Source organism: Onychomys torridus, chromosome 5 (genome assembly GCF_903995425.1).
Source record: "Onychomys torridus chromosome 5, mOncTor1.1, whole genome shotgun sequence".
Taxonomy (NCBI): Eukaryota; Metazoa; Chordata; class Mammalia; order Rodentia; family Cricetidae; genus Onychomys; species Onychomys torridus.
The window spans coordinates 18791083-18813817 of NC_050447.1; the positions used below are offsets into that span (position 1 = coordinate 18791083).

Below are 22735 nucleotides of genomic sequence, written 5' to 3' on the forward strand. Positions count from 1 at the left end.
CCGCATACACACCTCCTCAGGTGGCATCTTGATATAGAGGAATGATTACAGAAATATCATATCCAGTAGTGGTAGGTTGTCCTCATTATAGCTTACCTAGTTCGCCAAATTATCTACAGCATACATGTATTAGTTTTACACTGAAGAAAAAGTAATTTTAAAAAGGCCCTTTTAAAGTAAGCAGAAGCAGTCAGCTTTGAGGTGCTGTTGATATTCCCGTTGACATCTACCTCCTGGTACTCAGCTGTCTCAATGGAGTTTCCAGCCGCTTCCACTTTCGTGTTGTGCAAAAACATGGAGAACTAAATGGGAACGGTTACAGCCCACACAGAAGAAACCCAGGTGCACACAGATGACCCCTCCAGGCTCCTTAATTTCCTAAGACCCACTCTATTACGAATCCGTTACCAGTATCTAATCATGTTAACTCTGTCTGCTGATAAGCCTTCGTGCTTCTCTAAAACTGTGTTTTACAGGCTGTGCTGTGCTACACACTTACAGACCCAGCTACCTGGGTGGTTGAGCTGGCAGGAATGACTGAGCCCAGAGTTAGAGCTGGGACTTCAGCAAACAAAACCTGATAAAATTAGAAACAGAACAGCGACAAAAACAAACAGTTGGAGGGAACTTATTCTCTTTAGAGATAAACTAAAAATGTGTGTAATTATTAGCAAATATGAATTGTGTAAATGAGTTGGTCCACTGTGGTCTTCCGGTATATGTGCCCGTGGTGACCCTTCTGCTCTTGAGGCTGCTTTTCTTCTCTCCTGACATCCTCCCTAGTCTTTGTGTGTCTCCTGACTTATTTCTGTCCCTGCTCCATGCTCTTTCCCATCTCTGAAGACTTGTGTTCGGTTCTGTTCTACAGGATTCAGTGAAGTCCTGTGTTGTTTGTCTTACTGCATTCTCTAGTTCTGTTCATGTTGCTGCAAGCAACAGGATTTTCTCTTTTTATGATTACGTAGTATTCCAGTGTGTATATATACAATGTTTTCTTTATCCATTCACTGTAATTGAAAATATTTATAAGTGACAGGAGTGAATGGTTCGGGTCTGACATTGGGCCCCGACAGAGGCTTGTAAAATTTTGATGTCATGCACCTGCCACGTGGCATGTTGCTTGTCTCGTAGCCTGTGCCAGGCACTGTACTGTTTTGTGAATGCTGTCACATTCAGTTGCCACACCAGCCTTGTTCATTTCTCACAGGAGTCAGCAACTGTCTCCCTCAAATTTGAGGTACCCAGGGCAAGTCTTATCATAGTGATTAGTTCCTGTCTAGGCATCAGAACTGAAGACCAGGCTCAAATTGATCAACTCTGAAGCTGGGCTTCCTCCTTCTCTCTGTGCCATGTTCTAGTTCAAAACACCTGGAGAAATAAAGAACCAGAAAACAGCAGTGTCAACAGCTGGAAGCTGAACAGCAAAGGGAACTTCTGTTTAGCTTGCTTTGGGTCACCAGGAAATGATCAGTGCCACAGTCAGAAGACTACTCTTCCCCAGTTCACAGAGTGCTCCCTGGGAAGTAGGTGGATCCCTAGGCGCTTCTACCATGCCCTTTCCTTATGTGCCAGGCAGCACCCATGCTGTTCCCAGAGCATCGCACGTATTAGCTTATTTAAATACCACCATAGTCTCCATGGCACCTGCTGTGAAGCTCACTTTGGAGCAGACCAAAACAGGCTCAGAGAGGGTTAAAGCCTTATTGAGATTTACAGGCAGGTAGTATAAGGCCCAGGGCTTATACTACCTGGCTGTGTGGCAAGCTTTGGGTTACACTCTATATCTCTTAGTCTTTCTGAGGTGACTTGCTTCTTTTCCAGTGGCCACATATTCTTCTCATTCTTGCTTACCTGTGACCAACCTCCCCCACCCCTGCCAGACCTGACTGTGTACTAGAAGGGTCTACCTGAATACCCCACTTCAGTATGATCCATATTAGTTAAGTGGATGCTCTTTAGCCTCCCCACTGGGGCTCTGCAGTGTTTTAGGAATTAAAGATAAAGTTGTGAAAATTGACAGAAGACCGCTTTCTTTCTTGAGCTCCCTTGAGGGATGGATGGATAGTGTGGGAGGTATAGAAAGGATCTGTGTGAGAAGTTCAGGTGGGAAGTCCTGGGTCTAAGGAACAGCAATGGCTCTGAGATGTGTTTGGAAGTGGAGGCGCCCGAAGCTGGAAAATGTAGAGTGAGCGCCGAGACAGATGTCGACAGCTGTGGGGAACTTTCCTTAAGAGGTGGGAAGAGGCTCAGTGCTCACCCATCACAAGGCCTGACTTACATTTTATTAAGGATCCATGCTCTTGAGCACAGGCCATTTTTTCCTCTAGTGGGCCCCCTTATCCTGTTCTTCACGTTAGGGGTCTTACTATCCTCAACTGCTACCTACTGCTCCTGTCCCCTGGTCAGCCATTAGGTCCTGGCGGTTTTACTTGCCCAGAATGTCTTAGATTCTTGCCTTTGCTGGTATCGTTGAAGCCCATGTTCATCTCCCGTCTGTGGCATTTCAGTATTGTCCTGATACATGTCCTCCAGTGCCACCAGAACTGTGCCTTTTAGACGTGTTCAGGATGCCCCTCCTTGCTTTGCTTGTTCTGCCGAGTTTCGTTTCCAAGGTGAAGTTCAAGCTTGGCATGCCCACTCACCACTTACAAGGCTATTGACAATTAGACCCAGACTACCTCTATGTCCGGTATCTTACCCCTCCCCTAATACGGCTGACGGTCAACAGTGTCGGAGGGCACCTTGCTGTACTCCACCCCTGCTCTGCTTCTTCTCTTTCCTGCTTTGTGCCTGCCAGCACCCTCCTCCCACACTGTCTGCTCACCACCTAGTCACCCTAAGACAAGTGCCCTTACGGAAAAGCTGCACATTCTGTGAGGGTCCTGGGAAGTCCCACGTGTAAAGCATCACTTGACTCGCTTCCTGCCTCTGCTGCTTCCCCTGAGGCCAGAACTGCCCCGTGCCTGTTGTAGTTGCCTCCCAGCTTGCGTCAACACCTGGGGAAATCTTAAAAGTTCTTTCATTCATTTGTTTTGCCGGGGTGTGCACGTGTGTGATACTATGGTGCATGTGTGGAAGGCAGAGGACAGTTTGTTGGAGTCAGTTCTGTCGTTCTACCACGTGGGTCATCAGGATTGGCACCAAGTGCCCTTACCCACTGAGCCAACTCACCACCCTACCCCATCCCGGCCCAGAGCTTTCTTTTAATTAGCTCAATCTGCTTTCTTGCTGAGAGTCCCTTGGTAGCTTCCCAGATTATTCCGAGTAGAAGCTTAGACGCTTGGCACTGGCCATTGACGTATCAAGTCCCGTGTACCGCTCCTCACTGTCCCCTCCCCTGAAATCTTACTCTCCCAGCCCCTCAACCCAGCGGCGTTCTTCCTCTGTTTTGTGCTGTAATCCCTTCACGTGGAGCTCTCCCACTCAGGTCCTTGCAGGGCTGGCATCCTCATTCTTTCACACTGTCCTCAGGTCACCTTGCTAAAGAGGTGGGAGATGGCCACTCTCACCACAGCAGCCCGGTCCTACACACCCAACTTGATTTTCTTCAAAAGCACTCATCACCATCTTAATATGCCGTCTCCTTCCCAGAGTACGAGCTTGAAGAGAGTGTGGGGACGTTTTGTTCTCTTGCATTCCTGGAACTCAGTGCTTTGCAGATGGTGTGAGCTTGACTGGTTTTTAAGCCCCCAATGAGGATTTTTCCAGGCTTCCCTCCCCAACTGCCCTCTCCTGCCATAACAGTGTGCTTGTACTTCTGCTCTGGCTGTGTCTTACTCCATTACTTTCCATTCTGTCTGTGCAGTTAAAATATGAGATAGTTCCGGTAGGACCTAGCTTACTTTTACCAGCGTATTTATGAACTTTATTCAGTGTCTGGTGCATAACAAGTGCTGGTTGGTATTACATAAACATGCAGAGTAGCATGAGCTGTGAACTAGTGCATGAACCAACACTTTGTGTCACTAGCAGAGCTCAGGTGGGTTTCACCAACCTGGCTCTGACAGCTATAGCAGATCCTGCATAGGTCTTTGGAAGTATGCTTCCTCCGGGCCCCGGGTGGCAGCCTACACCTGGAGGCTGGGACAAGTGAGCATGTAGCCTCTTAGTGTTGGGACTGTTGCCAAGTTGCAAGTATTTTCAATAACAGCTATGTAGGAAATATTATGAAGGACAGTGTGCAGGATGCTCCAGAGTGCCAAGCATGAAGTGTTATCAGCAAAGGATGTGACAGTAGGTTATAGATGGATTCTCTTTAGACCTGGCCACTAACATTGTCAGGTGGAGGCATGTCCCAGGCTCCTTACAGGCAGTAAATCCTGTCCTCTCAACTGAAGATGGAGTTCTAGTGGGCCTCTCTTGAGTTCGCCTCCTATAAATGCATGTCTTACTCATTCAGTACCATGCCCTTCTTCTCCGAATGATGAAGTTATTTCAGACCATCCGTTGGTAGGAGGGGAAAAAAATAGAATTTGTATGCAGTGTGTTAAAGGAAGACAAAGCCTCACCTCTGGAGAGCTAGTGCTGCAGATCTCCTGAGCTGTGGGATAGGGTCTGCATATTGGCACATAATGGCCACCATACCTTTCCAAATATTAAACTAAACGTCATCTTTTATGCTCTAGAAGTGTTCATTGATCTCAAGAAATATAGTGTGTAACCAAACCAGCGATAATATAATTTCATGACTGTGTACTCCCTAGAAAAACTTTAGCAGTATTAATAAAAAAAATTACACTAACATATTTGAGAGTCTGCCAACAGCTGTTCCAGATTACTGTGTGCTATCTGATGTTCCTCATATACTTGTCCAAATGGAAAGTGAACTTGCTCGCCTGACAGGGTGAACTCAGATTGTTTAATGTTCGACTCCTCTCCAAAGTTACTTGCTGTTCTCTCTAAAGACAACTCGTAACTAATGTTCCATAGCTGTTCTGTGCATCAGCTACTAGATTAACCACTGTCTAAATAGTGAGGACACGTCAGAGAAGCATTTTCTCCTGTTCATCTTCTTTGAGACTGTGGCAGAATTAATTCACTTTTGTTAATTGTTCTCATCCACAGTAAAGTAATCCTTGATGTAACAGACACATCGGATTTAAATAAAGCAGTGGCTTTGGTGAAGATGGTTGACAGTTCTGAATCATTTTATCATATCATCAAGGATAGTTTTCTGGCAAATGTAAGAATTGCCATGAACAAAATAGATTAAAATAATCTTTTCCTTGATTTTTTTCTAATTCAAAGTAGTTTACATCTACTTTAGAAAATCATGTAAAGGTCAAAGGATAAAAATTAAAATATACAAAGTACATACCCAGAGGGTAGCACTTTCAACTTTTGACTACATTTTTCTTCAGTTTGTTTTTAGTACTTATGTCTTTTCAAAAAAAAATTTAAAAATAGTAAGCTCTTGTTAGCTCTTTATGCTTTATTTTTCAATTAAAAAATTTCAAGATAATATTACATCATTTCTCCTTCTCTTTTCTCCCTTCAAACCCTCTGATGTACCTCCACTCTCTTTTACATTCATTCCCTCTTTTTCTTTAATTGTTACTACGTGTGTGTATGTCATAGATTTTACACATGTATCCGAATTCATATTGGCCTCTTAATAAGACTATTAATTCTATGTTTTTTTTTTTCCAGAGCTGAGGACTGAACCCAGGGCCTTGCACTTGCTAGGCAAGTGCTCTACCACTGAGCTAAATCCCCAACCCCTATTAATTCTATTTTTATCATACAGGTTACACATATCTTTTCAGTTAGAGCTTGATTATTAATTGTGTGCTTCGTTTTGTACAAACATTTAAAAAACTTACCTTCAACTCCACTAATCCTTTAAGAAAGTCTTTGACACATTCTATCTTTAATATGGATACCACAAAATAGATCTTGTATAAGTAAATGATCTGTTGTTAGTTGTATAAATATAATAATAGTTGTAGAACTTTATTTTCCTTCCTTCCTTTCCCTCCTTTCTCCTCTCCTTGTTTTGAGACAAGATATGGTTCCATAATGTTCACTGCTTATGAAATTATATTGCTGTCTTCCTGGGCTGTGTAGATAAAAAGTGAGCTATTGCTGTCTCCAGTTTGCAGTTGGGATAAATGAAGCTTTAGATATACTGCCAGCTTCCCGAGAAACTGAGTTCTGAGTGGATCTCTGACAGTGGACAACGTATGCCACGTGCAGTGCGCCACGTGCAGTGCGCCACGTGCATACTGCCCTTCCTGTTATGTGCCTGACCGTATAGCAAGTGCATGGGTGTCAGGTTCTACTTACTGGTCAATTCCTTTTCTCACATCCAGGCTTGATGAGTTGGTTTTTCTTCTGTATACTGCCTGTAGAATCTTGCAGGATTGCCCCCTCCCGTGCTGTAAATGAGCCAGAATGGGTAGATTATGCTGTAGTAACAAATAGCCTGTTGCGGAGGCCGTGAGTTTGGATCCCTAGTAGCTATGTAGAAAGATAGCAGCCATGGTGTACATCTGTCATTCTAATGCTGGGGAGGTGGAGACAGGCCCATCCCTGGAGCACACTGGCCAGCTAGCCTCGCTCATCAGTAAGAGGCCCTGTCAGTGAGTGAGTAAGGAAGACCTGACTTTGATCTCTGGCTTATGCACACACATGCACACAGGTGCGCATAGATTTGCATGTACACATACATGCACACACCCACAGGAATGAGCATGTTACCTCCTCATGCATGAAGGCCTGAACAGCACAGTGGTCTGAGGCTAGCCTCTCCATAGGCTTTTCCTTGAGGACTCTGCCTAAAGCTGAGGGAGCAAGTCAGTTTAAACTTTGCAGGGGCAAGTGTAAGTCCTGTGCTGAGGAGCCAGAGTGGTATTGAGGAAAGCCAGTACAGTGTGTGTTTGTGTGAGCAGTGTCAGTGTGTGTTTGCACATTAGTGGGTGAGATTTGTCTGAATACCCCATTCCCTTGGCTCCAGTAAAATTGCCTTTTGTAGACTATTCTGGGCACTAGCATTATAGTCATAAATCAAATTGTTGTGGCTTGTGTGTTCATAGAGCTTAGTGTATTCACTTCCAGAGAGGTGAGTTTTCTTTAGGTGAGTGTGTTGAACAAAAAGTAGTTTGCCAATAATTGGAAGGGGTTCAGTCAGATAGTTAAGATCACAAGTGCTCATGCGTGCGCGCACACACACACACACACACACACACACACACACAGAGCCAGACAGACATTGCAGCAGCCCAGAGGCTTACATCCTGGGCTGACATTTACCAGTGTGACTTGGGGCAAGCTTTCACAGTGCCTGGCCGCTTCAGTGTGTATCTGTAAACTGGAGCTGATAATGTGTGTAAAGGCCTTAGAAGTGAGCCAGTCTGGGTGAGTTCAACACCTGGCGTGGTGTAAACACTTGACAGTGGACAATAATCAGTTTATGAATAAAATCATGTTTTCTGCAAAGCCAAAGGATGCAAGAGAGATTGAAAGTGGGGCAGTGTGGGCACAGGAAGCCTGGGAATTCAAAGGCCAAATTATTCTCATTTTTCGTTCATGTTGAAGGTTATTAGTAGTTCGAGTTCCAACCTGCCAGTGCTCTTCAGAGAGTCTCCTGTCATTGGTTTTGTGGAAGTTTTTCCTTTAGACTGGCAAGATATGAACACTACTTGGAAAAGCCATGAGGCTTTTTAGTTTCCTGGACTCTTAGAAAGAAAACAGATTTTTGGAAATAATAAGATGATAGCCATCCATAACCATTTCTCTCTTTGGTTTTGTTTTAGTGGCAGCTGAAATACCCTAAACTGGTCCTCCGGGAAGCTGGTAGTATATCTGAGGAGCTGCATAAAGAGGTCCCTGAGGCCTTCCTCACACTGCATAAGCATGGCTGCTTGTTCCGGGACCTGGTTAGGATCCAAGGCAAAGATGTGCTCACCCCAATGTCTCGCATCCTCATCGGGGACCCGGGCTGCACCTACAAGTACCTGAACACCAGACTCTTCACCGTGCCCTGGCCAGTGCCAGGCTGCACCATCAACTATACAGAGGCCGAGATCGCTGCTGCATGTCAGACCTTCCTCAAGCTGAATGACTACCTGCAGGGTGAGACCGTCCAGGCCTTGGAAGAACTGGCTGTCAAAGAGAAGGCTGATGAAGATGCTGTGCCATTGTGCATGGCAGAGTTCCCCAGGGTTGGCATGGGGTCATCCTGTGATGATGAAGTGGACATTAAGAGCAGAGCAGCCTACAACGTGACTTTGCTAAACTTCATGGATCCGCAGAAAATGCCCTATCTGAAAGAGGAGCCTTATTTCGGCATGGGGAAAATGGCGGTGAGCTGGCATCATGATGAGAACCTGGTGGACAGGTCCGCTGTGGCAGTGTACAGCTATAGCTGTGAAGGTACAGTCTGCTCGGGGGGCAGGGGGGGGGGGTGGGGGAAGCATGCCCGATGGCAGTGTGACCGGAGTGTCACCCAGGCTCTGAAGATATACGTGCGTACATACGTACATCCATCCATACACACACAGTTGTTTGTGTGGTGGGTGTCCTTTCCTTCCCACCCTGTCTCAGCAGTGTGTCTGCAGAGCATCCCTTTTCCCCATCTGAATGCTCACTGGCTCATTGTTCCACTGTGTGCAGAATATTTCTGCATGTAAGCACTACTGTCATCTTGTCTTGCCACCGCCCAGGAGAGCGGCAGTCGGATCCATACAGCCAGTCGCTGCTCTTTAATGCTCAGAGCAGGCCGTTCAGCCACCACTGTCAGCTTGCCGAGAAAGCCAGGCAAACAGGAACCTGTCAAGTCTCCCCGCTTCGCACAGGCGTACATTCTTGCCTTGCCAAAGCGCTTTATTATGCCTGACATCACTATCTCGCTGGTCGGGATCTGTCAGGTGTGGACCTGCTCTTGGCTTCCTATCATTTTTTATAAGACCCTCCTTGGCAGAAGCAGGTAAGTGGTTTCTGGAGGCAGACATTCTGGTTTCCTGCCTTTCCGAAGGTTCCAATGCCTTGGGGCAGAGAGCTATAGGTTGATTGCCAACTTGGTGACCTCCCCATCTTCTCCTGCTGCTCTGTTTCTATTTATCTAGGGTCCCCAGGAATGTCTCAGAACAGGACTACGGAAAGGTCCTGAGTGTGTGGAGCACTGCAGGACCACTGACTCTTTTATTACCTGATTATTAGACAAAGGAATGCAAGAATTCCCTTGTAAAACTAGAGTACTAAGTCATTTGCGAGAATGAACTGGAACTTTTAAGGCCAGTTTTCTGACAGTTGCAGTTTCTTTATTGACTTTTGTTGTTGTTACTTGTTTTTTGTTTGCTTAAATGGCTATTTTGGAAAAGTGATTTAAGAACAACAACAACGACAGAAAAGGTCCATCTCATGGTACTCTCAAATTTCTTTATTTTTCCAATCTCAAAAATTTCCTCAGGATAACTAATACCTTTTCTAAATTGACCTTGGGCTTTCAGTCTAAAACGAGGAACAGGTTGAGTGGTTAGAAATTTCACCAGTTTCCTTGGCATCCGGAACAGTGGTGGCAACCTAAAAATCCCTGCAAGTAATTCAGTGCTGTCCCAGAGGGAAGAGCCAAGGTCCTGACTATGTCCTGCTGGGGATTTGAGAGCTCCACAGGGAACAATGGAGCCTGCCACAGCACACACTGCATGCACCGCATGCACGTGATAGCACTGGGGCCCACAGAGCTGCCTCTGTGCTCCGCCCTGCTGCCCTCTTCCCAGACTGCAGTTAAATGTTCCACTGCACCTCCCTTTCATGGGTGATCAAGAAGGGAATTTAAAATTGTTACAAGTAGCATCTAGGAAGCATCTGTGATTGCGAGTAGTTAAGACCGGTAAGGAGTAAAAATGCAAACTGTATATACATAGAATTATTGGGCTAGTGGAATGGCTGCCGTGGAAAAGGCGCTTGTTGCTAAGCCAGAGTTCAGTCCCTGGGACCCACATGGTGAAAAGGAGAGAACGGACTCCTGCAAATTGCCTTCTGACCTCATATACAGGCTGAGGTGCACATGCATGCAATAAAAACTTTTAAAGAAATAGTTCTACATGCAGTTACTAGCTGGGAGAGAGGCTTGCAGGATTCCAGAGTGTAAGTGCAGTACGATTCCTTTGTTTTCCTAATCTCCAAGATGGCCAGACTCTATCAAATAATAGTGACAGCGCTTGCTTTCTTCCCTGAGCACCTGCTGTGCCCAGACACTTGAAGTACTACTTCTCATGTTTCATCGAGTTCACAATACCCAGTGAATAAAGTAGAAGCGAAGGTCTGTAATGCTCCATGGAAGGCTGTTTTGATCAATGGCCACCCACATATATGATGTTAGCTTTATATCTTGTAATGGATCTGAAAATTTTCTATTATCTGGTGACTTTGTAATGTCACAGCACAGTGAGTTACTAACTAATACATGTGAGCAAGCCTATGGTCCCGTCTGCCTTGCAGGACTAGCATATCCAGTTCTGTCCACATCACTGGGTAATGATCATAAACGACTGCATGGGTCACATGTTTACTAGGTTATGTTTTTCTTTTTCCGTTCTAGTGTATATTCCTTCTATTTATTAAAAAGAAAGTTACTGCAGAACTATGCTGTGCCAAGTGGGCAGTTGCTTCATGGGCCTCGTATTACCCTGTCTCTTGAGCACATCAAGAGGCCGAATGAAGTGACTGCCTGCACTATCTGTGCTTGGCAGTTTTCACTCCGTGTCTTTACTACAGGGCTAAAAATGCCAAGGATCTGATTCTCAGAATGCATCTCCATTGTTAAGGGATGCACAGCCATCCTTACACTGTTCGTATTTAACAGATAAAGAAGCTGAGCACTTGTTGGCAGCTGGTAGGAGCAGGGCTTGAGACCTTTGGCCTCACAGGGTGGATTCCTAAGCTGTGTGACTTCGGGCGTGCATTTCCTATCTGAGCAGTTGGCTGCTTCAGGGATGCGGGCTTTTAAAATGTTGGAGTGTCCAGTTTCTAGAGTAGTTAAGGGAGTATTCTGCTGGCCTTCCTTTCTGGTACTGATGCCTTCTCTTTTCTCTTCTTCTTCTCCATGCTTATACGTTCCAGCATACACACCCTGGGGACTGGAGTGGGTGGATGAGTATAGTCTGTGAAGTGGAGCCTTCTCTACCTTCTCTGTGTCCGTGCAGTTTAGAGTCAGGTGGTATGCAGCCCAAGTGCCTTGAAATGTGCCACAGTGACAAATGATGTGTGTAGCTCTGGTCTCTTTACATCTCTGCTAGAACTGTGGTAAGGGTGGACTTTAAGAGAGCCTTTGGGTTCAAGTCCTGCTTAGGGTTCAATAGGGCTAGAGAGGCTATAGTGTGTAGAAACTTTGAAGGCCGGACTATTTTTCCGTGGCCTTTAAAGTGTTCAGTGCTAAAGATGTGGGACATTGCTAAAGAGTCTGGACACATGGGGCCCCCAGGACATGTCCCATCTCTCCTTGTCTTGAAAGGCTGCAGTTAGCTGTGTTGTTGAGATTGTAATTGTGGAGTAATGCCACTTGGAATCTGGATGAGACTCTGGGAATCCCCTGGTTCTAGCCTCTAAGTGGAGGCAGGAAGTGGCTCCACAGGGCTGCAGTTATGTAGTGAGGGCGCCAGTCAGAGAGTGTGGCTTACCCATGCAGTGTCTCCCAAGGTGCATTGGGAGCTCAGATCAGAGATGATTATTTTCTGCTGAACTTAAATGAGCTGCAGCTTAAGGTCTTTGTGGACTGGCTCTCACTCTGTTTCCCAGGGACCCTTCTGTAGATTTATAATGAGCTGATCATTGCTCTGTGGTCTATTTTCATGAGTAGAAGCCATTGAGAAGTAATTTGTATAGGATATGTGTAATTATATTCTAAATTTATTGGACTTCACATGCATTTCTAGCTAATAGATATCTCTAGAAGGAAGATTGAAATGGTACCATTTTTAATCAGGAATGGCTTCAGGGAACCGTATGTAAATAGGCAGAGTATTTGATTTTCGTATATTCCAGGCTTGGTGGCAATTGCTCGTTACTCCTACTTATAAAAAAATGAATTTTAGCAGGGAAGGCATTAAAACTCATAGTTAATATTGTCCAACACCTTGTTCTATGATTGGAACACTTTTGAAGATGCCACTCAGATTTAACTTTTGATTACCATTTTATGCATGCAAGCCTGTGTGCATGCATGTGTGTGGGTACATGTGTGTGTGGTGCATGCACAGGAGTATACAGATGTACTGCCTGTGCATGTGCATATGGAGAGTAGAGCAGGACTGGACATTTTCCTCTATCACTTTCCCTCCTGCCTCCGTGAGACAAGGTCTGTCAGCGAGCTGGAGTCTCATCGCCCCCAATGCTGGGGTTACACAGTTACATGGTCACTAGGGGTTTGAACTCAGGTCCTAATGTTTGTAGAGCAAGCATTCTTACCCACTGTGCCATCTGCTCATCCCCTTATTACCACTTTTGGTTCTTTTCTTTCTTTCTTTTTGGTCTGGAAAGTGCAATTCCCTGTCATATTGTCGTTATAGGAAAATTGATCCATAAATTTTTGACTAGTGCCCAGGTTAATGGTTTCTCCTCATTAGTTTCTGGATCTCTCCATAAAGGCCAAGGGCTAATCCATGTATTTTTGTCCAAATGTGTGACAGTCTGGAAAGTAATGGTTCTGCAGGAACTTCCCTTAGGACTTCAGGGCTCCTACTTGGGGCTTTGATTTGGGGAAAGACTAGGAAATTATCAACTGCTGTGGATATCTCTCTGTATGCTGTGATTGTGTTGCTCTGATTGGTTAATAAATAAAGTGTTGATTGGCCAGTAGCCAGGCAGGAAGTATAGGCGGGACAAAGAAAAAGGAGAATTCTGGGAACAGGAAGGCCGAGTCAGGAGTTGCCAGCCAAACACAGAGGAAGCAAGATGTAAAGATACTGGTAAGCCACTAGCCATGTGGCAAGGCATAGATTTATTGAAGTGGGCTAATTTAAGATGTAAGATCTAGCTAACAAGAAGCCTGAGCCATTAGGCCATACAGTTTTAATGAATATAAGCCTCTGTGTGTTTATTTGGGTCTGAGTAGCTGGGGACCCCAGCAGGACTGGAGAAAACTCCAGCTACAATCAAGTGTTCACCCAGTAGTCAGTATACAGCTCCTGTTTGCCAAGCAGTCATCTAGTAGTTCAGCATGCAGCAGTGAGCAAGACAGATCCCTGCCTCTGTTGAGGATGTGGAGGGCAAAGGGTAGACCTTTGCTGTTACCAGACAAAGAGCCAGGCTTGAACCTTGAGTGAGACTGGAGTAGAAGGGAAGCAATGCTGAGAACAGGAGAGCTGAAAGGAGTTGCCATAGTAACCCAGACGATGGGCTGTATTAAAACAGGCAGAGTTGGTGACGGTGTTAGGATAGTACCCAAATGAGAAAGGCAGGTCATTGGTGCCTGTGGTGGAGAAGACCAGCAGTGGGGTCCCTGGTCAAGAGAAGGCCAAGGCAGCAAGGGTGGAGAGGTCTCCGCCTAGAAGCTTTAGTTAGGTTGAATGCCATGCAGTAGTCTCCATGTGTTGTTATGCTCTATACCCTTGTGACGCCATCACTACAGTCAAGGTAGCTAGCGTACCATGACCCCAGGAGTGTCCTTGTGTCCTTGGTGAGTCCTTGTTGCTGTCTTTGGGTGTCCACAGGTCTGCTTTCTGTCACTAGTTGTCAATTCTCCAAAGTGTACACAAGTGAAATTAGGGATATGTTTTTCTATTTTTTTTTTTGGTCTGACTTCATTCACTTAGCATAATTATTTTGAGGTTTATTCATATATTTTGTGTATCAGTAGTTTAGTCTCATTTTGCTATCTTTTTTATTATGGTATAGTTGTATGCATGTTGAAGTGTTACATAATTATTTCAAGCATACCATTCAGTCAATGGCATTAAACTCATTCATGTTTTTGTGGGTCACCACTGTCCATCTCCAGAATATTTTTATCATTCCATACTAACCCCCTAGTCTCTCTTCCCTCACCCCCTTGTAACTACTGCTCTACTGTCTTTATGGATTTTGATAGAGTGCCTCAGTTGTAAAAACAACATTCCTATGAGGTTACAGCTGGCCTGTTCACCTGTGTCAGTCAGTCAGCCACAAAGAGGAATGTTTGCTGAGCTTGGAGAGACCACAGACCTGAGGTTTGAGAGACCATAGACCTGCACATAGGCCCCTACAGCTGCATCAATTCCTCATTCTCAAGCCCCCTCATCCACCTCTATAGAAAGTCCCAGCTAAATTTTCCCCCTTTCAGACCCTTCCATTCTCTTGGGAGATAGAGGCTGCCTCTTGCTGTGTATGCTAATGACCAAAGTCTCATCTGTGGAGGTCAGACTCTGGTCTCTTCCCTGCCTTTTGTCTGCTTACTCTGCACTCCAAAATCTAACAGATTTAACTACTCTAGGTATCTTGTGTAAGTAAAATCAAGGATATATTTGTTCTTTTGTGTCTACTTACTTTATTGAACATACCTAATGACTGTTAGAGTATGTTTTAGAATTCCATTCTTCATTATGCCCGAGTACTATGCTACTTCATTGTGTGTGTGTGTGTGTGTGTGTGTGTGTGTGTGTGTGTGTGTGTGTGTGTTTGCCACATATATACATATGGTATATATCACTGTTCTGGTTAATTTTGGTTCTTGTTTTTGTTGTTGTTTTGAGACAGGGTCTTGCTATATACCCTTAGCTGGCCTGGAACTTCACATGTAGACCAGGCTAGCCACAGACTTATAGAAATCTTCCTGCTTCTGCCTAGAGTGCTAGGATTAAAGGTGTGTGCCATTGTGCCCAGCCCCCTGGTTAGTTTCTATTATCACCTTTACACAGCCTATGGTTGCCTGGAAGGGGACCCTCAGTTGAGGACCTGCTTAGATCAAATCATATTGGCCTGTGGGCATGACTGTGGGGAATTTCCTTGATTGCTATGATGGAGGAGGGCCCACCCCATCCCTAGACAGGTGGTCCTGTGTTGTATAGGAAAGCTAGCTAAGCTTAATCAGAGAGAGTCAGTCAGCAAGCAACATTTCTCCATCATCTCTGCTTCAGTTCCTGCTTGAGTTCCCGCCCCCACTTCCTCGGTGGTGGACTGTGACCCGGAAGTGTTAAGCCAAGAGAAATCCCTGCCCCCCCAGTTGCTTTTGGTCATGATCTGTGTCCCAACAACAGAAAGCAAACTGGAATGCTCACATTCTGCTTCGTCACCCCCTTACTGATAATTATGTAGGTTGTTTCCATCTTTGTTTTGTGAATAATGCACTGAATATTTCTAAGTTTGTGCTTTTACTCTTCCATGTATGGTGTGTACACAGAAGTGGAACTGTTGAATCAACTGATAATTCTGTGTTGGTGTTTTGAGGAACTCCATTCTGTTTTGTACTACAACTGCACCACCAGTCACTTTGCTCTCCAGACTTGCTGTGGTTTGACAGAAGCCATTTCTAGCAGGGAGGAGTGTACTGGTTTATGTGCACTGCCCTGGTGAGCAGGGGCTATGGGGCATTGTTTCCGTGCCGTTCTCCCTTCAGGCGTCTTTAGGGAAGCATCTATACAGTCAGCTCATTTCTCATTGGAGTTTTATCAGATTGCCTTAGTTTTCTCCTCGCTGTGAAGGACTACCTTGGCTCACAGGGTGTAGCTGTCGTGGAAAGAAAGGTGTGGTAGCAAGAGCCTGAGCAGATCAGGAAGCAGAGCCAGGACAGGAAGTGAAGCCCACCCTGGAGTGATATACTTCCTTCAGGGAGGCTCTACCTCCTGAGAGTTCCGCAACCTCCCAAAACAGCACCAATCAGAGTTCTTTATGTATCCCAGCTATCAAGACCTCATCCAGTATGTGATCTAAAATTATTTACTCCAGAGTTGGATTCACTTTTTAATGCTGTCTTGATGCAGTTAGGAAAGGCAAGGTGAACAAGTTGGAGTGGAAAGATTTCACTGTCTGTGATACTAATTGGACACTTTAATCCTGTACTATTGATTGACAGTTTATACTAATTAGTTGTGGGACCTTAGGCAAGTTACCTGAATTCTTTGTGGCTCCATTTTTTTGTTTTCATTCATAAAATGCTACTAAGAACAGAACGTGCTTTAGGACTTCGAGAATGTAGCATCTGATAGATATTTTCAGTGTTTACTAAATTATTGCAGTCATATAACTTACAAAACTCAAAGATTTCTATAAGAAAGTTGTTAAAAGAAAACTATAGTTATCCACACCTTGCCTCCCTCTGCTCATTCCCCAGTGGGTCACTTCTACTCTCTCAGGCATGTTTTGGGATGCCTTAGCATGCTCTTTTTGTGTTACTGGTTGGTTTCCTGATTTGGAAGGTGAGGATTTACTTTGTTCTCTCTTCTCCTCTGCCTACACATACAGGCTCCTGAGTTCCCCTTTCTCCTCCTGTTTGAGATGTGCTATAATTTTGGTTACACTGGTACTCAGCTTTCACGGTAATCAATCATGTCCATGAAAATGCCGTTCAACACATCTAATAATCTGTGCTCAACTTACCTTTTTAGCTTCTCAGCATCTCCTGTGTTAATGTGAATCCTGCCTTTTCTGTTTGCATAGTTTTCTATGTACTTAAGACCCAGTTAAATCCCACACCCACTGTCTCCCAGCTGTCTGACTCTCTCTTCAGCACATGCTGATCATCAGCTCTTTGTCAATTTCATATTACAGTGACGTCGTCCCGAATCATCTATCTGCTCTGGTTGTGATTGGCCACCTTCTGTACCTGGTGGCAGCTGTCCCCAGTAACTTCTGCAGCATGGTGCAGAGGGTTATTTTGTCTCGTTTGATTCTCCCGACCCCTCACTCTCCCACCCCTCACTTGTTTTCTAGCCCTGGTGGAATGTGTTCTCCAAATACACTAGAGAAAAGGTTCTTAGGAAGTAATTGCATTTTTAAATATTACATTTCTCTCTCTGTCTCTCTCTCTTGTGTGTGCATGCGGCATGGTGTGTGTGTGGAGGTCAGAGAAGATCTTGCAGAAGTGAGTTCTCTCCTTTCACCATGTGGATCCTGAGGACTGAACTCAGCTTGTCAGTCTTCACGACAAGCAAGCTTCTCCCTCACCCAGATTGTAAATTTTTGACTTTGAAGGTCTTAAAATTATTTTCATTCTGCCTTGAATTGTGTATTTACTTTGGGTATGGAAATCATGATAGGAAATAATTTTTCCTTAGTATTTTAGGATGCAACATCAGTATCTCATATTTTCTATTCATATTGATAGTTTTGGCCTTTTTATTCACTTATTTCACCTTTTTACTGGTACCACAGTGGTATTTTTTTCATCTGTCATATTTCTATTTTATAGGCCTTGCAACCCAGAAGCATATGTTCTTTAATTTTGAACATTTTCTTGAAATAACTTTATTAATCATTTATTTCCTTCTCTCCGGTTTTCTCTTTTCTAGACTCCATGAAGGTTGTAGGTTTCTGTCCGCTTACTTTCAATAGTTTTGAGTAATTTACATCCGCTCTGTGAGACTTTCTTAACTTCCAGCTTACCAAGTTAGAAAAAAGATTGGCAATACATGTCATAAGTTTCGTCTCGTTTGATTCTCCCGACCCTCACTCTCACTCCACCCCTCACTTGTTTTCTAGCCCTGGTGCAATGTGTTCTCCAAATGCACTAGAGAATACACACTCAGCTTGATGAATTGTTCCTAAGTCAAAATGTACCCATCCGTCTAGCACCCACATGCATCCCAGCAATGCCCCTTCTGTCTAGTATGCACTTCCTGACTTGATAAGTCTACATGAGTTCTCTGCACGTTTGGAAATGAATCGGCTCCTTAAAGGTAAGGTCTGTGCCCTGACCTCTCTTTGGTAGTAGTTTGCTCATGTTTCCTTACCTGCTTCATGTAAAAAGCACTACTCAGGCCAGGAGTGCTGTGGCACCAATGCTGTGATTGGTCCTTCCCTTCCTGTCTGTTCTGGAGCTCATGGTTTCTATAACTGCCCCTGGCCTTTGTGGATGTCCTTTGAGTGTCTTTGAACCTAGATACATCTTTGTCTGTGTATTTGGTGGACAAATAATGCCTTTGGTTTCTCCAGCCAGTCTGGTTCTTATCTTCTGAGTTACAACAAAAGTTTCTTGGAAGTGTCTCAGTCTTCTGTGTGCCAGCTGAGGTTGTCCAGGGCTTTGCAGCCTCCACAGTTAACAGGCGTGGGTTTGGAGACTGTACGTGGGGGTGCTGCCTTCCTTTTCTTGTTTCCTATTTTATTCAAGTAATGTAATTTTGAAGCCTTAGCCAAGGGACCCCAAAGCAGTTTTTCTCTACTTTTCCCACCCTCCCCTCAAGTCCATGAAATGTAATCTAATGAAGTTTTCCTATGTATGTGAATATCTATTAAGATTTATTTATTTATTTATTTATTTATTTATTTATTTATTTATTTATTAATTATGTATTCAGTATTCTGCCTGCATGTGTCCTTGCAGGCCAGAAGAGGGCACCAGATCTCATTACAAGTGGTTGTGAGCCACCATGTGGTTGCTGGGAATTGAACTCAGGACCTCTGGTAGAGCAGTCGGTGCTCTTAACCACTGAGCCATCTCTCCAGCCCCATATATGAATATTTTTATCTTAAACTTTTTCTTCCCAAATGCTTACTCTAAAAGCTGACAGAACTAGGCATCATGTTGAAGGGTTTCAGGTTTTTCTGTAAAGAATTTCAATATTTTGCCTGAAATCCCAGAAAACTTATAATTAATTTTACAATTTATCTCTGCCAAGGGACTTCATTTGAACTGAATTATTTGTTTAAAGTAAAGGAGAACTTCTTACCTATTGTGACCTGGGATTGATTAGGTTTTTTTCTCTGTTCAGACTTTCCGGATCCTTCATTTCTTCAGCCCATTCATTCTTTGCTCAGTAGCTGAGAAAGGAGTCACTGAAGGCTATTTGAAGTTGTAAATTTGTGGCTTGGGGGTGTTCCCTTCTTTTAGGGTATGGTCCTTCTGTGATGGTGCCTGAAGGCTCTGCAGTATGAGCTGCTTGCCCATTTGCCATTCATTCCTTTGAGATGCTGTGTAGAAAATAAACACCAAGTCTACACACAGAGACTTGACCTTGGGGCTCATTTTGAAAAGCAGAGCCAACTTTTGAGGAAGCCATCAGTGTCCTGTCATTGCTTCCATGGAAGGTTCCTTTGATGCTACACAAAATACCCCATGTCCAGAACTTTACCCACCTTTATAGCTCCAACTCCTAGCAGTACATGTTGTTCATGTGACACTTTCAGCCCAGAGTATGCGCTTACCCAGCCACAGGGAGTGGGGGGTCCTTCCCAGCCCTCACGTTTGGTTTTCTCTTCTGTCATACCCCAGACCCTGCAGTGTCATAGCTCTGGACTAGATGTCACTAGTCCCCTCCTCCACTGCCATCTTTTACTTGTCGTTTTTTCTGCCTTATAACCTATAGCATTGGGCTGGAGGTCGTGTGGTGGAACACTTGCCTAGCATACCCAAGGCCTCTCCAAATCAGCCTTGATTTGAATTAGAAGGGATTTCTAGATTGAGTTCAAGGTAATTGTCAAAGTAATTACACAGATAGATGTAGGCGGAAGTTTCTGTCCCACCATCAACTCCCAAATACCTGACAACTGCTTCTCAAATTGCAACACAGAGGCTTGTATTAATTATAAATGCTTGGCCAGTAGTTCAGGCTTATTACTAACTAGCTCTTACACTTAAATTAACTCAAAATTCTTATCTATGTTTAGCCACATGGCTTGGTACCTTTTCCCAGTAGAGCATTCTCATCTTGCTTCCTCTGCATCTGGCTGGTGACTCCTGACTCTGTCCTTCCTCTTCCCAGAATTCTTAGTTTGATCGCTCTGCCTATACTTCCTGCCTGACTACTAGCTTATCAGTGTTTTATTAAACCAATTTGACTGACAAATCTTTACAGTGTATAAGAGGATTATTCCACATAATTTTCCCTTTTTTTTGTCTAATTAAAAAGGAAAGCTTTAACTTTAACAAAGTAAGATTACATACAACAAAACAATTATTAAGTAAGAATTACAATAACAATATCTAATCCATTTGCATTTGGCAAAATTAGCAGAAAAATTATCTGTCTTCTCTTGGTGAGTCTAAAGTTTTGTATCTAACTTACTTTCTATTATAACTAAGGAAAACTAATTATAACTGTTTAGTCTTCAGTTCCATCAAGGACTCCAGGAGGGTGAAATGTTACCTAATGGCAGGGCCTCGACAGTCACCCAAAGTTCCTCTACAACATTGGGGCATCAAACTCTGCCCTGCAGGCCTAGCATATGTAACAGACTTTCCTGTGAAACAGGAAATTGTAAAGCTTTGTCCTACCTTGTCTTGGCAAAGTTCAGCAGTTTCATTTATTGCATCCTGCTGGTTCAGTTTGGACAGTAACTGTCAGAAGTTGAGGCAAGGGCACTTTCTCTGCCCACATGGCTAGCCTTTACCATAAAGAAAACAAGCTCCATATGGACTGTCTTTGATGCCCATCATCCTCTTTGAAGTAACTGATGCTTGGAAGCAGACGTGTCTCACTGTCAAGAAAAGTTTAAGTCCTTAAAATATTTTAAATGCTATATGTAGGTCTTTGAAGTGTTTGAAGATTGCCTATATATCTGAAATGTATCTCTATATGACCATGAAAACAAACCTAACATGACTATAAGTTTACTATTATAGATGACTTAATCTGTATTTAATTATATATTACATTTTTAAATGAGCTGTATAAACATAATACCCTAAACAAGAGTAGAAATATATAGTTTAACAAAATTAACTTTAAATTTGTATCAATAAACCAAAATCCATACTAATGTAAAATATGCAAGATTAATAGTTGTTTTTTGGATTAAAGGGTAGATTCAATTTATCCAAAGGGTAGATTTCTATATCCCCCCCCTTTTCTTTTTATAATGATATCCCTGAATCTAATCTCTTTTGGTTTGCTTTTTTCCTGACTAGTACCAGTAACAACTTATAACTAACCCCCTGAACAATGACAGATATCCATAATTTATTTTGGGGAATGTGAAACATTGGACCATCTGGATCATTGGTTCCCATCAGAGATTTTTCAGGGGGTCTTCCTTGATGAATCTTTATTTTTCTTAACCCAGAATGAATCCATAGCCCCTCAATTCCTGTGGAAACAAAAGCACAACCTCTTCTCCAAAGTAACACATGTTTTGACTTAAATTTTGAAGTCAGGGCATTTTCAAAATATATAGGGTAGATTAATCCAACAACATTTATAATCAGATGTCTCTTAGTAGCTGTTGCTCCTTCCTCAACAGTCTTACAATTAAAAGGTAACACAATAACATACAGTAGCCAGACTCTCTGTGTATTTTCTATCTTTATATGGCTTTAAAAAATTCCTTTACTCACTTTTAAAGGACTTTATTATTTTAAAACTATGTATTTCTTTTTTATGACTGTCTGTACCTACTCTTTACTCTCCCGAGCCTATGTAATTTTTAAACATACTGTGAACTATTTAGAGTTTTTTTTTCTCCATCTGAATCTGTCTTTACTGGATTTCACTATCTTTTTCTGATCACATAAGTCTTTAAACTGCTAAGTAGTGTGGCTAGGACTAAATTGGCTGACTCCACCCCATTCCTTGGCTTCCTGAGAATCTAGCTTCATGGCAGAGGTAGGTTCCTGAGCCACGTCTATCTCCCCAACTCTGGGGAGTTTCTAGGTCCATGCCACCATCAAGTAACTGTCACCTGCTGCTCATAAATCCCATTTAAGTGTTTGGTAGCAGGTAGTCTTAAAAGAACCAAGCAGTTTTTGCCACTAGCGTTGAGTCAGGAAGCCCTCTCTTAAAGGAGTAGCTAGGAAACATAGCCCACCCAAGAAAATGCTACTACCAAGAAGCTGTGCCTGACTCTGTTCTTTAGTTTAGAATCCTTTTTAAAGCTTTCTGAGGTTTTATATGGAAATTCTTGCCAAATGTTTGGGTGCCATATATAGGCAGAAGTTTCTGTCCTGCCAGAAACTCCTAAATGCCCAGCAGCCACTTCCCAAATTACCACACAGAGGATTATATTAACTATTAATGAGTGGCCGGTAGCTCAGGCTTATTACTAACTTGCTCTTATGCTTAAATTAACCCATAATTCTTATCTATGTTTAGCCATGTAGCTTGATGCCTTTTCTCAGTAGGGCATTCTCATCTAGCTTCTTCTGCATCTAGCTGGGGACTCCTGACTCTGCCCTACATTGAAATCTTAGCTGTTGACTGAAGGAATAGGAACAAAGAGCTAAGAATTGGGCCTCACTTTTAGTTTGAAATAATGGTGACTATTTTAGACTTGCATATAAAGGAAATTATTAGTGTACATTATTAATGTACATGTTAATTATGAAAATTTTGTGATATATTTTGATTAGTATTTAATCTCTACTATCACACTGATGCCTCTGGCTTTGTTTCCTGTATAACAGTATTGTTGCAGATAGCTTTAAAATGTAAACAAAATGTTTGACTTCATTTATCAATAATTAAATGGAGTCATTTTTATCCAAAACTACCTAGGGTAAAAAAAAAAAGAAAGAAAGAAATCAAATTGATGAGTTTTGGAGAACATTATGGATATTTAAACCTTGACCTTTAAATTTCTGTTCTTCTGAATTTTGTTAAATATTTTTACTTCTTTAACATTGTGGTTTGCTTGGCATATGCCAAATAAATGGAGACACTTAAAATCTTTC

General features: G+C 43.2%; 1 protein-coding gene across 1 annotated transcript in view; it reads left to right on the forward strand.

Moving 5' to 3' along the window:
• The window catches only part of Fto (FTO alpha-ketoglutarate dependent dioxygenase), a 362312-nt gene that overhangs the window by 95124 nt on the left and 244453 nt on the right, over nt 1-22735 (forward strand). Inside the window, exon 3 of the mRNA XM_036187370.1 lies at nt 7755-8373. Coding sequence (XP_036043263.1) covers nt 7755-8373 — 619 coding nt within the window. The remainder of the gene's footprint in view (nt 1-7754; nt 8374-22735) is intronic.